Source organism: Aedes aegypti, chromosome 3 (assembly GCF_002204515.2).
Source record: "Aedes aegypti strain LVP_AGWG chromosome 3, AaegL5.0 Primary Assembly, whole genome shotgun sequence".
Lineage (NCBI taxonomy): Eukaryota > Metazoa > Arthropoda > Insecta > Diptera > Culicidae > Aedes > Aedes aegypti.
This window is the reverse complement of record NC_035109.1, coordinates 198,268,052-198,285,040: the sequence shown is the minus strand read 5'-3', so window position 1 is coordinate 198,285,040 and position 16,989 is coordinate 198,268,052. Positions and strand designations below refer to the sequence as shown.

At 36.4% G+C, this 16,989-nt stretch overlaps 1 protein-coding gene and 1 long non-coding RNA gene across 3 annotated transcripts in view; one reads left to right on the top strand and one right to left on the bottom strand.

Annotated features, from left to right (window-relative positions):
* Window positions 1-16,165, top strand: part of LOC5570798 — a 142,202-nt gene extending 126,037 nt beyond the window's left edge. Inside the window, exons 1-3 of one of the 2 annotated variants that reach the window (XR_002501278.1) lie at window positions 1,638-1,837; window positions 2,119-2,271; window positions 15,572-16,165. Coding sequence is in view for 1 of the 2 variants with exons in the window: in XM_021849829.1 (XP_021705521.1) it covers window positions 2,119-2,130 (12 nt within the window). In the remaining variant the exon portion in view is untranslated. Of the gene's footprint in view, window positions 1-1,637; window positions 1,838-2,118; window positions 2,272-15,571 lie in introns of those variants that run through there. The other variant, XM_021849829.1, reaches the window with a different exon arrangement.
* LOC110677911 lies at window positions 2,277-2,801 on the bottom strand. Its single transcript, XR_002501285.1, has 2 exons — window positions 2,470-2,801; window positions 2,277-2,415 (listed from the first exon to the last, which is right to left on the bottom strand). It is a non-coding gene; the product is annotated as an uncharacterized LOC110677911 (long non-coding RNA).
* Window positions 16,166-16,989: the final 824 nt, after the last annotated feature.

The following is a 16,989-nucleotide window of genomic DNA, read 5'->3' as shown; positions in this document are numbered from 1 at the left end:
AATCATCCGTTAAAAAGGTGGTCGATGCACAATGATGAGAGTGTGACGTCTGTTTGTCTGTGATATCTACTTACCTTAGCTAAATAGTTATTGCACAAATATTTTTAAAGACAGCAACCGGATATCATCACGCCGATTATTGTTGATATCTAATTTTTCATCCAAATATGGGTAAATGAGATTAACCATAATTGGGTAAAGTGACTTTACTCATAATATGAGTGAACTTTACCAATTTTTATTGGTAAATTTTACCCATATTATGGGTTTAATATGAAAAACTCATAAATAGGTGAATCAATTACCTATTTATGGGTAAACTGATCTTAGCAGGTCTCCTGTCAACTGACGCCGTTGTGGCGATCAACTGTTCCGAAACGTCTCGTAAAATGGCTTAAGGGGGCAGGATCCGTCATCAATTTCGGAATTTTCAAAATCAGTTTTTTCGTTCAAAATCAAAAAAATTTACTAGAAAATGTGTTCACTGTATTCAATTCTCCAACCGCAACACAGTGAACACATTTTCATCGAATAATTTTCAGTTTTGAACAGAAAAACTGCTTTTGAAGTTTCGATGATGACGATGATTACGATGACGGAGCGTTGATCGTTAATAAGCTTAATGAGCCATTTTACGAAGCTGGTAAAATGACAGGAGACCTGGGAGAATTCAATCATCGACGTCAGTTTTCGCGATGATGATGGTTGATGACTGTGCGCATTTCTTGCGTAGCTTTTCATGCAGGCGAAAACTTAAATAGAGAAAAATTATTAAAATATTTCTGATCACAAAAGTGCCTTTTTATGTGCAATATGGATAACAAAGAGGTAGCTGATACAACAACTGTAATGTTGCAATAACGAACATTTTTGGATCTTTTTTTTGTCATTTTGTCATTATCCCACGGAAGAGCCGAATTGAGTCAAAAGAATGATTTCTTTTCATGATTTCAACTTTGATAAGTTGTTTTGATTTGTGGCTCCGTGTACTTTTATCGAATGTTTTAAAGGACAGCTTGATTTGTAATATGATGTCTGTAATTTTTGCACCAGTATCTCAAAATACATTCATTTTTCATAGATTTGGTCGGCCATGGTATCAGAAATGTAATAACAATAAGAGGAATAAAAAAACTACAAATTGAACTTTAACACTTCACTTTTTGCAAAAAAACATACTCTAATGATCCCTCCCCTAAATTAAAAAAAAAAAGTGTAATAAGAGGAAAGAAAATTTAGAACAACACGTAAAATTGTTCATCATATTTGAAAATTTTATATGAATTCATATTCATACGAGAGATTTAATCATTCACATTAGCTGTACAATAAGATGAAGTTATCTCATCATTTCCTTTCATTTCATTTCATTTTTCAAAATCATTTCCAGTACCCATTTGCCCCGTCGTACCTCATATGAGTTTACTTGCTCATTGAGCATGCGCATACCTATTGATTTTATATTTGGCCTACAACCAAAATGAACTAAAAACAAATTCTGATAAATTCTATGGAATTGAACCTTATCTCTACAATAATAAGTATTTTATCCTTGTATAGTTCAATTTGATTTTATTGTACGAGGCAATATATTGATTAGTATGTTTATATTTCGTGGCTGCAATAGCTTACAAATGACAGATTAACTAGTGTACAAAGAGCAGTATAACTAGTTTACAGATTTAAAAATAGTCGTCTTACCGCTTATGTCGTTTTGATTCTTCGTCGATCAAATCAATGTGACAAGTTGTTCTCTGTCATAAGAAGTTTCGAAGGATAATATATTACCTATAGGTAAGCGGTTTCTTCAATTCCAAACATAATAATCAATTTAAAAGTAAGTCCCGTTTCAATCTCTAAAGTTTTATAATCAATACATTTGTTGTGCGGTTGCAGTGTAAAAATCAGTTTCATTTCTTCCGGAGAAAACGTTTCTCAACAAATGCACCAAAATCACTTATCATGTTCCATTACTAAATCCTGAATTTATTTCAATAGTACATACATTTCTAAGCACCACTTTTTTGTTCATTTATTTGAACAGAAATGTCAACAAATGTAGTTAGTTAAACTATTTGTGGGCATATATATGTATATAAGTTTAACATTATTTTTCAGATTGAGCACTAAATGCACGAAGTCAATGAAGCACGGTGTCCCATGAATGCATGGAATTCAAGCTACATGTCGCGCGGAACTTTCCAGAGCTTTGAATATACCACAAGATTCCGTAACGGATACTCCATAGCTAATCAGTATGGAAATTCATTGGTAAGTTTTTTTTATGTTGATGAATGTATAGCTCATTGTGCAAATAACAAGTGCGATTAGAAGTGTGGGATTGCTAACAAAATGAGATGACGAATAAGTGCGGTGAAGACACCAGACCAATCCGATGTAATCTCGCTCTTTTATCTGCAATTTCGTAATTGTTATTGTATTTATTAATCTTACGATAACCAGCTTTACCTTTTTATCGGTTCAAGAAAGTCAATTTCGCACTTATACTCTTAAGAAAACAGCCCCTGAAATACACATCGATGTGGGGTATTTAGAGAAGCGGTCGAACAAATTAGTATTTGTGATAACATCAGTTTTGAAGTGGTAGTTGTTGTAGAGAACCCAAAACACATTTCCATTTAGTGGTATACAGAATAACAGTGACGTTTATTATATCCATCTTAGTGACCCTTATTTCTTAGCCTACTACATCTCTCCTTGTCTTTAATAAAATTTAATTATTATTGCTGTGTGCGTTTGAAATGCAAATATCAAATGCGGGAACACCAAATGCGGTAAGATTTTTTACAAGAAATGCGATGTCAAAGATAGATTTTTCTTGCTAGGGCGGCGGTGATTTATTTAATCGTTGCTAGGTGTCCTTTGATTGTTTTGTGCTACCGCATTTGGAGGACGTTTAGTCTAGATTTGCATCCCAAATGCAAACAGCAATAATTAGCTGACCTAATTAAACCCGAATGGTATGAAACAACATGATAATTACTAAAATATGTAAACATATTTATCCTAACATGAAATATTTTGGTAAGACTTTGCTGTTATGTAATGTGTTTTAAATAAATTGATATGTTTCTTCAATTCCAGAACAATGTAGCGTTCTTGCTGTGCATCGAGCTTCAGTATAACTTATAAGTATCCTGCCATGTTCTTTGGTTCAATCTTCATATTCCTGTACGTCACAAACTTCGAAGTTGACGGTTGCGCTTGCCTAAATTTTACGGAAAATATGTATTAGTAAATAACTTATTAATAATAATCCATTCAAAGCTATATACTTTACCGTATTTTTCCTTTTTTTTATAATTTACATAAAAAAATGTGTTGATACTTATGCTTTTCAGTGGAAATCTCGTGCATCCGCGTTTTCTTCAGTTTCATTCTTCATGATTATTTCATTCTTCAAAACGCCTTTCCAATGTTAGTGGACATTTTGCTTTAATTTTTTTTTCTGAAATTGTAACTAAAGTTGCATCTAACATATCAAATATGTTAACATATTCTTATTATATATTGCAATTTTAGGGAAAACTTTCCGTTTTACGGTTCAACGAAAAGCTACCGCAAACTGGAAAATTTTCTTAACAACCGTAATGTTATATTGCATATTTAATGAGAAACTTCATTATAGAACAAACTACAGAATAAACAAATGTATTATTTTCTTGGGACCATTCGCGTAATTTAATGTATCATAACACATATGGTTTAAATTATTGCATGATCCTAACATTTCACTTTTTTTAACCGTTGCTGAGCTGGAAGCTTATACACTGAGTACACTAACTTTTTTAAAAAGATCAATTATATCGACCACCAGTAGCACCACACTTGATGTGGCCCCTTTTTTCATCTTTCAGTTTAAGGATTAGACCAGCCTCGATTACTAGTTACGAGTTTCTCAAGTCACCTTTGTTGTTTTCTAACACATTTTTTTTTTCGAGAATATCGCAAACAATAAATGATTTCCAGATTCCTCAAAAAAATCTGAAATGGACCAATTTTTTTCCATTTCCTTCGTTATATGAGATGTAGACCGGAATGTTTCCCTTTAATCTCTACTAATCAAACAAGAGCGGACTGGACGATTTGAGTTATTCCTTCATTATTTTTTTTTAAATGGGCCGAATTTTCACAAATTCCCTACGTTCTATTTACAGAAACGGACCAGGGTTTTTTTTTTTTTTTTTGTCGACGATTTCCTTCTGCTCGTCGGACATCGCAAAGCTCGGGCCCATCGAGGAAGCCTCGACGGCCGGAGCTGCCTTGGACGAGAGGGCCCGACATGCCGGACGGACGGCCGTTTTGATTAGCTGAGATAGGGCAGCCATTTTCACGTGACTACTTACAAAACGAGCAACGAAAAAAGTACTAACGAAATTAAAAAGCGTGGAAATTACCCGAAATTTTAATACGGAACTTTTTATGAGTACGGATCCTTTACTTTATTAGCACCTACAGCGTAGAACGACCTACCCGAGCAAAGTGCTATCGATGAATGAATGTGAAACTGGCGAAACTACAGAGTATGAGGTAGCAGACTGTGGTTGTGTGTCAGCTCGGCAGCTCGAAGCGATGTGGTTTCTACCAAAGACAAATTAAAGACCTCCATGTCCCTTGCAGTTGCCCAACATTTTATGGCTCATAGGGTAATCTAGAATGCCGTGAAAAGTGTACTGCGATCTGTCAAACTTGGGTACCTTTTCTACTACCGAGGGACCAAATGCAGTACTAGAAGTGGTACCGAATCTGAGCCCGAGTGTGACGGACCTGTTTCTACCCTCTTCGTTCCTTATGGAGAAGTAGACCGGAATTAGTTGTTCCCTTTACTCTCTACTAATCAACCAAGAGCGGACCGGATAATTTGTAATAAATTCCTTCATTTTTTCAAATGGGCCGAATTTCCACAATTATGGTTTTTACAGAAACGGACCAGGAATTTTATCCTCTACGTTTCTTATGGAGAAGCAGACCGGAATCAGGTGTTCCCTTTACTCTCTACTGTTTGACCAAGAGCGGACCGGATGATTTGTGTTATTCCTTCATATCTTTTTAGACATGGCCCGAATTTCCACAATCTCCCTACGTTCTTTTTTTCAGAAACAGATCAGGATGACTGTCCTCTATGTTTCTTTTGGAGTAGCAGACCGGAATTACTCTCTACTAATTAGTTATCATGTAAGTTATTTGTAATATTCCTCCATTTCTTTTCAGAAATGGACCGAATTTACTTTCCTTCATATCCACGACACGAACCCAAAGAAGCTATAGCTAATATCTTTCTTTATTACTTTTCTAATAAAATGTGTTTGCGTTATTCGTTACTCATTTCATGATTTCAATTGAGCGTTCATATAGTTTCCATTATATTTAAACTATTGTTATTCATCATCCACGTATTGTGCATACGTTAATAGCAATTTCAAGTAAATCTGTACAAGTCATGCACCAATTTATTGATTTTTGTATAGTCATTAACACTGCCATGGAATTTATCTTTCTATCATATGGAATTAAATCCACCTGATCCACCTTTCCATTATGTATTTATTTCAAATGAAATAAACAGACTGTTCATACTGACTGACTGTACGCCCTTTTTAAATAATAGAATATACGGTGAAATATCTTTAAGTTTCAACTCAATATCAAGATATGATGAAAACAAAGCAAATGATGCAAAACAAAGCCAACTTTATAATAGTCATGATAAAAGTGCCAACCACTGATGTGATGTATTAGCTAGAAAGTAAATTTTTATTATATTTTCTCAATTCACAAACCATGACATTAACAAAATTTGCGATAGTAAATTTGATTCCCAGTTAAATATTTTAAAAATTTATCGTTTTTGCTTAGTTAAAACGATTTATAGACAAAAGTATTTGTTGTCATTGTTTAAGCCTAATTTTGATCCACAGACAAACAGACGTCACACTCTCATCATTGTCCATCGACCACCTTTTTAACGGTCGATTCAAAAATATGGTAGGTGGCCAATCCGCCACCCGCAGCGCTCGCATCGTTTTTGTTCGTGTTTGACGTTTACACACTACCGCCATCTGTTGGCCTGTCGGCCAAACGCACCGATTTTAGCATTGGGCGTACATGTCCTCGTGACTATGATTTTGATCGAGATTTGTCCTAAGTGTTACGTCTGTTTGTCTGTGTTTGATCCTTAATTGCAATTTGCGGTTATAGGTACACGCAAAAAAATTGTGCGGTAAAAACTACCATTATAGGGGGTTAACTTAAGCGCTTGCACCGGCAATTTTCAGCAGACCAGAAATGCGCTTGATTTTACCATGTCTGTAGTTGGAATCAGATTGTCGTAAATTATTTCAGTCAAATGTATCAGTAATGTGGTGGGGTGTACCGTAAACATGGTAAATTGGTCTGAATTTCCATGGTAGTTTTAAGAATTGGCGTAGTCAGCTAAAAGAGTTATTTTTACCACAGATTTTTTTTCCCGTGTAGCGGAGTGAAATCTTCAATCTTCCATCCATGTTGTCAGTTTATACATCAAGCTTCCATTGTACAGTAGTTTCTCGATTTTATCACTATTCGTTTTAATATCGGTTCATAATATCTCTACGATCTTAGAACGCTTTTCTGTTGATTTTATCACGCCACAAAAATTGTATGAAATTCATACATTTTACATTGAAAAATAACACTAAACAATTAACATATATCTGTTTGATCGATCCCTTGCGTGCGTTTTATTTCATTCGCTCTATTTCTGCATCATAAAGCTCAAATTTTAATTATAATTATAGGGCACTAAAATATATTTTTATTAAAACACGCTTCGCTATACCACGCCAAAAATTTTTGAATCCGTGATATAATCGAGAAAATACTGCATCATGATTTTAAATAATGTAACAAAAATAGCCATATTCACTACATGTAGAAAATTTTCTTAGGTCATCATTTTCCATCTTAACAATGTTCCATAATTTGAACACCTGAAAACTAATCCTTTTATTTCAATTATAACTCAATCTTGAACAAATAAAACACTGTACGGCAGAATATTCGTTGTTTATTTGCAAAAAAATACTTTATTTCACATTGATCGAATCCCCAATATACTTATATTTAACTACTATTGCTTTTGTGTAACATTTCTCGCAATCTTTAAACGAACACATTAATCAGAACAACTAAATCAAACCTGTGATCAGGATATAATAATCCAATTTACTGTATTTTTTTTATGAATGCTTAATTATTTGCATCTTATGCTGAAAAATTTTTGGCATTTTACTTTCGATAAAATCACTATAATTGCATTGGAACGTATGACAACAATATTATGAGGACGATTCATTTCTTGCCGAAAAAACATAAAGCAAAAACAATCAATAACAAACGAATCGAATACCCCTCTTATTTTCATTTTTTCTCAGCCGCTACACTAACATCTCTTGTTAACTTACTTCTGGAATAAATTCATCGGTATATTCACCATAATCTATCTTTCTTGAATTTAAGCTGATAAATAATCAGCTCATTATCGCACTATCCAGGATTTAGTATTAATCTTACCTGAATTGAGTTATAGTGTGCCTTCGCGTTCCACATGCTTTCTTTTCCCTTGAAAAGTTCTTTTATTAATAAATACCTACATTTACGTTCCACTCCACAGAAAAATGATATGGTAAAAAAAAAACTATTTATTTTCCTTCACTTTTTTCACTCGTCGCCATTGTAGAGAACCCAAAACACATCTCCATTTAGTGGTATACAGAATAACAGTGATGTTTATTATATCCATCTTAGTGACCCTTATTTCTTAGCCTACTACAGTTGTGTAATGCCAAATTCTGTAAGCTGAAAGTTCACGAATTAGCCGAAGATGACGTCACGTTTGTAAAGCTGCGATCAATTTTTTTCGCAGCTTTGTCGTCACCATCAGCTGATCGTTTTGCTTACATCTTTTTCGGGACTAATATAAACAAACACATACTAACAGCCGAACCTGTTATATATGACATTGGTTGCACATAATGGTGGTTCCACACCGCTCATTCGATTTCAAATCAAATTCTGAGTGTCCTTCCAAAATTTGAGCACATTTGGATGAAAACTGAGACTGCACAAGCCATTCAAAGTATGTATGGGAATTACTATGAAAAAGCAAACAATTCATCCAACCGGTCATAGTGTTTGTCTGATGCATTTATCAGCTACAACAATTGATTCACTGATTCCCACTTATCCAAATATCATACCTATCGACAAATCTTCCACACTTTTACCTACGACGACGCATGCATCTCAACTGACGATTCTTCTACCTCTATTCCAACAGATTCCGGGATAATCCAATAGTCCCAAGGAGGTTTTTGGAAGAATCACAGAGCGATCAGAGAAATAATTTAAAATACCTATGAGAAATAATTAAAAATAATCTATGTCCAAACTATCGTTGAAAAGAAAATATTTCTGTTTTATCTTCTTCTTCTTTCTGGCGTTACGTCCCCACTGGGACAGAGCCTGCTTCTCAGCTTAGTGTTCTTATGAGCACTTCCACAGTTTTTAACTGAGAGCTTACTATGCCAATGACCATTTTTGCATGCGTATATCGTGTGGCAGGTACGAAGATACTTTATGCCCTGGGAAGTCGAGAAAATTTCCAACCCGAAAAGATCCTCGACCGGTGGGATTCGAACCCACGACCCTCAGCATGGTCTTGCTGAATAGCTGCGCGTTTACCGCTACGGCTATCTGGGCCCCTTCTGTTTTATATCATATCTGTTATTCGGTGATCTATCGGATCATAGGGTAACGTATATAACTTGGACATGCATATAATTTGGACAGGCTAGTCGTTCTATGCTCATTTCCAATGAGATGGTGCGGAATCTATGTACGGGAAATCATGTATTGCGTTATTAATACACTATGCTGCTTAATAATGATGACCATTTTTATACCAATTACAAATTGGCTTCAAAAATAACAAAATTGTAAATAGACCATTTCCGCCAGATCTAACCCCCAGTTTTTGTATTTTTCTTCGAAAGACAATCATTTTTAATGAATATTAACGCTTTCCGATTTTGTTTATATGCACTCCTAATTTTCTTATGGATTTTTGAAAACATGGATACTCACCACATTTTGAAAAATAATTCGAGATGCGGCACAGTTGGTTCAACCCTATGGGTATCAGCGTGGTGATTTTTCAACAGTTTTTCGATTCCACCCTTGCATTGGGATGCTTGTTTCTGACCGTGATCCCGGTCAGGGTGCCCCAAACAGGAGCGCCAACGAAACTAACCTCAAATTACTCAAACAAAAGTTCTTGAACCAGGTTGTAACTGGCGTAACCCGAATCACAGTTTCAACCCCAACCCGATTCAAGTTTTCCTGTAGGAAAATATATTTTGCTCCACAGATTCAAAATTCAAACCCACCCCGCAAATCTCTCATCCACCCAACAGTTACGGTACCGGTAGTTCTATTAAAGACTATTTTTGCTGTTCATGCCGACAAATGCCTAAATCTATCTGTTGGCTGTTGATCCGGTAGATTCCCGCCTAGATGCAGCAACAGCCGCGCAAGGAAATTTTGAGCCAACCTGTTGCTGTTGCTTCAAGTCGGGAATCTTCCGGCTTATTATTCAATCCTCGTCGGTGTAGTAGATATAGGTTCCGTAATAAATAAGAAATATAAAAGATATAAACATGTCTTATAAAAGTTTAGCGTGTCTGGTGTTATGAGCCTCTGTACGTGCCATAAATTGGTGGGGCCGAGCGCGACAGGGCTCGCCTAGGTAGCAGTGTTACGATAGACGGGGATACGTTCGAGGTGGTCGACGAGTTCGTCTACCTTGGATCCTTGCTGACGGCTGACAATAACGTTAGCCGTGAAATACGGAGGCGCATCATCAGTGGAAGTCGGGCCTACTATGGCCTCCAGAAGAAGCTGCGGTCAAAAAAGATTCACGCCCGCACCAAATGTACCATGTACAAAACGCTCATAAGGCCGGTAGTCCTCTACGGGCATGAAACGTGGACGATGCTCGAGGAGGACCTGCAAGCACTTGGAGTCTTCGAACGTCGGGTGCTTAGGACGATCTTCGGCGGTGTGCAGGAGAACGGTGTGTGGCGGCGAAGGATGAACCACGAGCTCGCCCAACTCTACGGCGAACCCAGTATCCAGAAGGTGGCCGAATGCGTCGGCACGCTAAGCGACGAGCGGAAGCATAGACACGAAATTGTGAGTGTTCGACTTCGGGTAGTTAGCGGCGCCGAAATGGTAATGTGGGGCATGCGACGCACGAGAGTGTGAAAAGGAAGGAGAGTGTATAGACGGGACAGGAAGACAGTGGGCGCGCTAGGATATTAACGAAGAGAAAACGAGAGCGTCGTCGGTACCCAGCAGCTAAGGTTCGAAGCCGCTGCCATGATACGAAGCAGATCAGTCTACTGGAAAATGTAAGCACGATTGGACGTGTTTTTTTTGTAGTGGGAGACTTTCGGTCTCCGGAATAGTGTCACCGGATTGTTTAATCCGGTGTGTTTTTGGATAAAATTCCCTAAGCGTCACGACAGTCGGCACAAAACATCTGTTGACAACAAGGCATCTGTTGACTACAATCCTTGCGTTACAGAACGGCAAAACCATAGGGGAAAAAGGGGTCCGCATTTTTTCGAGGTGAAACAAAATTGTAGGGGACCGAGGGAAGAACTAACGTGCCGCCAGTTTTTCATTGTTTTCCAATAGTTAGAGGCTTCAAAACACATTGGTTCCTTAGGAAAGTTTGTTCAGTAAAATGACAGAAAGCATATAAGCCATTAAAAAAAATACGGGAATGGTCTATTGTATCAACAGAACATCTGTGAAACCTACGAATGCAAGAGGATGTGCATTTCAAGAACATACAATAAATGCAATAATAGCGCTCAGAATTGGCATTCATAAAATGTTTAAAAGTGGCAACATGATAAAATATGTCTAAAATTTAAGCTAAGTTCATCTAAAATCTTAACATGAGTATATTAGGCATAAATCAGGTGATGTCCAAAATAGATTATGGTTTTTGTGCAGTTGATATAATTTAGCCATCTGATGAAACATTCTGGAATGTCGCATGCATGCATACTTGCAGGCGTTTTTCGTGGATCTGATGATATTTGCTTGCATTACATGAAATTATTGATTATCACTAATATACACATCCGATAAGCGAAAAAAATGCATAAGTCACATGTAAACTCCTAAAATTTTATGATATGATCGTCTTTTTAAGAAACCATTGTATGGATATTGAGATAACGCCCCTGTCCAAATTATATTCACAAGAGGGTGTCCAAAATGTATATTTGGTGTCCGAAATGTATAACAGACAGGTCGCCAAAAAACGCCTTTTTGGAAGCTAATACTACAGTTTGTAAGCTTTTGCTCCCCATAAACTCAAGGTACAATAGGACATTAAGCATATAAGTAACATTAGGTAATAAAATATTATGATCTAATGCATTTAATTAATCGCCGTTTCCAGACATATCCTTAGCCTGTCCAAAATACATAATTTACCCTATGCTTGCTAACAACAGGCATGTTGATACACTTTCAGTTCATCTCTGTCCGGTAGAACGGGATTCATATCCCCATAACTACAAAATTGGTCATCATTTATGAAAAACAAACAGTTGCACCATAAGCACCGCCAACACATTTTGAATCGGAAGGATATTGGCGCGCTCGAACTGATAAATCCTCCGTTGTGGTGAAATTTCTTCCGTCGACATGATGTCGAACTGTTTTCAAAAACAGTCGAGATAAAAGCCGTAACGTAATCCGGGGTAACATTGATCATTTTTTTTTTAATTTCTTAAAGATTTCATTTGAAAATGCAAATGTTGCAAATTTTATATTTTTAAAACAAGTGCTGCCACCCATAGCTCGTGACTATATACTGTAATCTTGTTTTTTGAAATATTTAAGCATGTTTAAAAAAATGTTTTAAACGATTTTTTGATTTAGCTGTTATGGGGTAACATTGAACACCTATGTAGACAATGCTCGATAATATTGCAAATGTCGTTACTTACTTAAATCATGGCCCCGAAGCCGAATATGATGTCCAAACACCAAACGTTTACAGGTCATTTACTTTTTGAGTTGTTATTTTAAAATTAAAAATACCTCGAACCACGGGAAACGCCTATAGGGTGGCAATTTCCTAATTCTTTACAGTAATTCTTTAATGTTGCCTAATTGAGCATACTTATGATACATATGATGTGACGAACTTTTTACGAGATGAGTCATTCCGATCAATGTTACCCCGCTGATCAATGATACCCCGTATTACGGTACTCCGAATTCTGTCAGGAGCCGACCTACAATTATTCGCATAAACCGGAACGTGCTAAAATTCTGATCAATTTTTTACAAAAATCTTGGCTAGAATGTCCAAGATTTTACAAGAATCGTGCTTAGGATTCCTTCAGAATCTCACTCAATAATTATTTTGAAATACCACCTAGAAATCTTTGAAAATTCTAAAAAGTATTTCAAAAGAAACATGCTCATAATTTTATTAAAAATTCGTTTAGTGTTCTGGCAAAATGTATTTATGTTGTAATCTTGCCCAGGGTTCTAGAAAATTATGTATTGAATTCGTTGAAAAGCTTGGATATGAAAAAAAATCTGTGAGAATCTTGCCAATGTTAAGGCTGATTTGCTGCTGACAAGAAAAGTAATCGCCTATTCGATGCGTGGGAAATTACTTGTATAAAATGTCGAAGAAAATCACATTTCTAAGCTTCATCCTGCCTCTCTTATAATCCTGTCAAGGATGCATGTCGAACGAAGTTACGGTAGAAACATTGTTGAAACACTCAGAAATAGAGATTTAGAATTTGAATCATTCAAAAAAATGAATATATAAGCAACAAACAAAGCAACACAACAATTTCAATAATTACTAAGCTAGAATATTAGGTTGAAACTAAATTGAAAATTAAATAGGCTTAGGGTGTACCAATGGTTGTAATGTACCAGTAGATTGGACTATGGAATAAAACGTATATACCGCGACTCCAGTTGGAAACCAGAATCAAAATCTATGCGTTGAACCTAACGTCGGGCATAGTGCGCTGGACAGCGGATCTGGTGGACTACCCAGCGCACCTTACCCGACGTAGCTCCGACGCATAGGTTTGAAGAAAATTCGTTTTTCGCGTGTCAAAAATTCCGGTTTTCAACTGTGAGAATAATATTTCGATGAAAACGACATGCTCTATTTTTGATGGATAGATCGTCTCTAGTTTAATCGATTTGCCAAATTTCAGCTTTTTAGTTTATCAAAAAAATCATATAAATAATTAGGTTTTCACAAAAAAAAATGCTCCCTTGCACCCTTGCACCATTAGTTGCCGTCATGTACCAGTAGTGGATCAACGGACGGAGGCAGTGTTTTAAATAAATATATAAAAATGAAGAAATGTCGCGGAGATGATCATTATGCCTCATTCGAAGGATTTCAGTTGCTGCTCTGAATGAAAAATGTTAAATCTATGTAAAAATCAACTATTTTGTTTAAAATTTCTTGAACCATTCCAGAACGTCTACTACTGGAGTACTAGTGCAACTACTGAAACACATGTACCAATAGGGGCTCAAGCGATTTTATGCTCAAAAAAACAATTTTATAACTCTTATTATATTTTTCCCATATAGTAGAGGTTGAAATCTTACTGTTAATGCCAAAAGATCTTCATTAAGGCTTTCCGTTATAAAGTTATGATTTTTATTACTTAGGTAATCCACTATTGGCACCGGCACCCTAGTCCTAGTATTCCGGTTGATTTGGTAGAATATTCAACTGGCGAAATATGAGAAGATCCGAGCGCAGAAAGAATTTGAGTACGCACAGCACGAGACTACGATGCGCACTGAGAATCACAAGCTAAGTTTCCAGACATATGGAAGCAATCATTTATGTGTCCCATCTTCAAGAATGGTGATCGACGAAACGTAGTAAACTACCGTGGCATAACCAGTTTGTCAGCTTCTTCGAAGGTGTTTGAGATAATCGTTAGCGGCGCAATGTTGGAACGCACCAAGAACTATATCTCCTTTGACCAGCATGGGTTTATGCCAGGGAGATCCGTCACAACGAACTTGCTGAGCTTCACATCCAAATGCATAGCTAGCATGGAAGCAAGAGCGCAAATGGATGTAATATATACGGATCTCAAAGCTGCGTTCGACAAAATTGATCATACTATCCTTCTATGCAAGTTATCTCGTCTCGGCTTTTCGTCGCAACTGGTATGCTGGTTGAACTCATATCTTTTTGGGAGAGTTCTACGAGTGAAACTTGATAACGCCGTGTCGACACCGTTCTCGAATAAATCGGGTGTTCCGCAAGGAAGTAATTTGGGACCGCTACTATTCGCACTATTTTTCAATGACGTTGCACTGTTTTTTGAAGATGGCAGCAAGCTAGTTTATGCGGACGATTTCAAATTGTTCCTCGAGGTACGATCTATCGATGACTGTTTGCAACTGCAAAGTCAACTGCAAGTTTTTGTTGCATGGTGTACGAAAAACAAACTCGTCATCAGTGTTGCAAAATGCTACGTAATCACGTTCCATCGTACGCAACGTCCTATTGTATTTTACTACAATATTGGCGGAACTATTCTGACAAGAGTCAGTGAAGTGCACGATTTGGGCGTCCAGTTGGATGCGAAACTCATGTTTGATTGCCAACGATCGATGGTAATCTCTAAAGCTACGCAACGGTTGGGATTCATCTTTAAGATAGCCAAGGACTTCAATGATCCACATTGCCTGAAGGCATTATATTGTTCACTCGTCCGTCCGATTCTCGAGAATGCTTCGGTGGTATGGTGTCCGAATCAGGTCTCATGGTGTTTGAGAATCGAACGAGTGCAGAAACGTTTTGTTCGCATGGCGTTACGGAATTTACCGTGGCGAGATCCAGTTAACCTGCCACCATATCCGGAGAGGTGTCAATTGTTAGGATTGGACACGTTGCAACGTCGACGGAAAATTCAACAAGCGTTGATAGTTGCAAAACTCATCAATGGAGAAATTGATTCCCCAGAGCTGCGTGGAATGCTCAACTTCCGTGTCCCGAGCAGATCGCTGCGGAATACAACCCTGCTCGAACAAAGATTTCACAGAACCCTGTTTGGTTACAATGAACCGATGGCAGCATGTATTCGAACGTTTAGCATGGTGGAAGATCTATTCGATTTCGATGAGAATATTGATAAATTTGCTGGAAAAATCAACCGCTCAAGACTCTTTTGACTCTTTGTAATAGTTTATTTTATTATTTGACATGTTTTGTAATGTTTTGTGATGAGATGTATTGTGATATGATGTCCAATTGTGTTTGTATTTAATTTTGTAAGTTTAACCAGTTAAGTTTATGTAGACTATAAAGTCCGATAAACAGAATACCTAATAAATAAAATAAATAAAATATATATTTTATTATTCGTAACATTTTCTTATCTTGATTATACTTATGTGTTATTTTTTCTCGTTTCAGCTTGATGAGTGCAATAACGTTGAGGTTTGTTCTGTTACCGAGATTATTCGATCTGCTGTACAAAAGGCCGGAGTAACTATGCAAAACGATAAAAGGCGTGTATCACGACAATTTTTGACGTGTCTAAACATTGCGCAATTGCAAGTTATAGTTAACGATCTACAAACGTACATTGCGATATTAAATGATGAATTAGTACAATTACTCATGAAGCGCGATGAGTTACAGATGAGTCAAGATGCAACTTTGATCGACATAGAGGATTATTATTATTAGATTATTATTGTTATTATTTATTGTTAGATATTTCTAAACATATATTCTGCGAGTGGCAGAACTTACACAAACCCATCCAATACCAACAAAATAGAGAAAACTCGCCTAGATAAAAGATTTTTGACCGTCAGTTGATCCCGCCGTTTCCTGAATGGTTACTAGGCTTACTGGAGACCTTGCATTTGTAAATTTAATCCTGTTTGCTAACTTTGATCACATTCTATGGAAATTAGAGTTCTTTAAAAGTATTCACTAACGCGTACACCAAACACAAAATTAACACGTTCATGTCCTTTGTAATTGAATTTATTATGGCTCGAGAAGAAATAAAGTAAAAATTATTTAGAATGCTGAGGTAAGTGTATTACGTCCTTATTTTGTCTTTAGATAGACGGGGTAAGAAAAGCACTCCAGGGCAATTAGTAGCCGTTCGTTTTATTTGACTTTACATTTTTTCTCCAAACATGAGAGGGCCCCTTCACAAATTTTATAACACTTAAGGGGGTGCGACAAACTTTGGAAAATAAAAAATATAATTCCCCTATTTTTTCTCTCCCATGGTGACTTCATTGATTTTCAAAGAAATCGAGTTCAACCTAGTTTGTTGAATAGTACACAAGATGTACCGAAGTATTTTTAAATTATGAATTTCTAAACTAATTGCAAAAAAATAGTTTAGACATATAGTTTAAACTTCCAAAATACAGACACTACTTAAATTTTAAAAATAAAATGAAAGAAAAAAGGTTGTTTTTAAATTGTGAGAAACAAAACAAGACACAAGACAAGAAATTTTTAAATAAAAATAAAACTTTGGACCGCGTTTCAATTTTTACATTTTCTGACTAAGGCTGTGAACCGTTTTACCGATTCGTTTAACTTTAAGTTAAAATTTGACATTTCGGTAGTTATTTTCCCCTCAATTGATTAAATTTAACTTTGTGGTTGACCCATTTCAGTTCTGACTGTCGAGTAGTATTTCAGAACAACGTTGACAGATGGATAGTTATTCTCAAATTACTGAGAGCAGAAAATAACTTTTGAACTGTCAGGTTTACAGCTAAGTATGCTGTTCCGCTCAAGAAAAATAAAAATTTCTGCGGAAGAAATGGTCAAGAAATTTTCTACAGTGAGCTGAATTT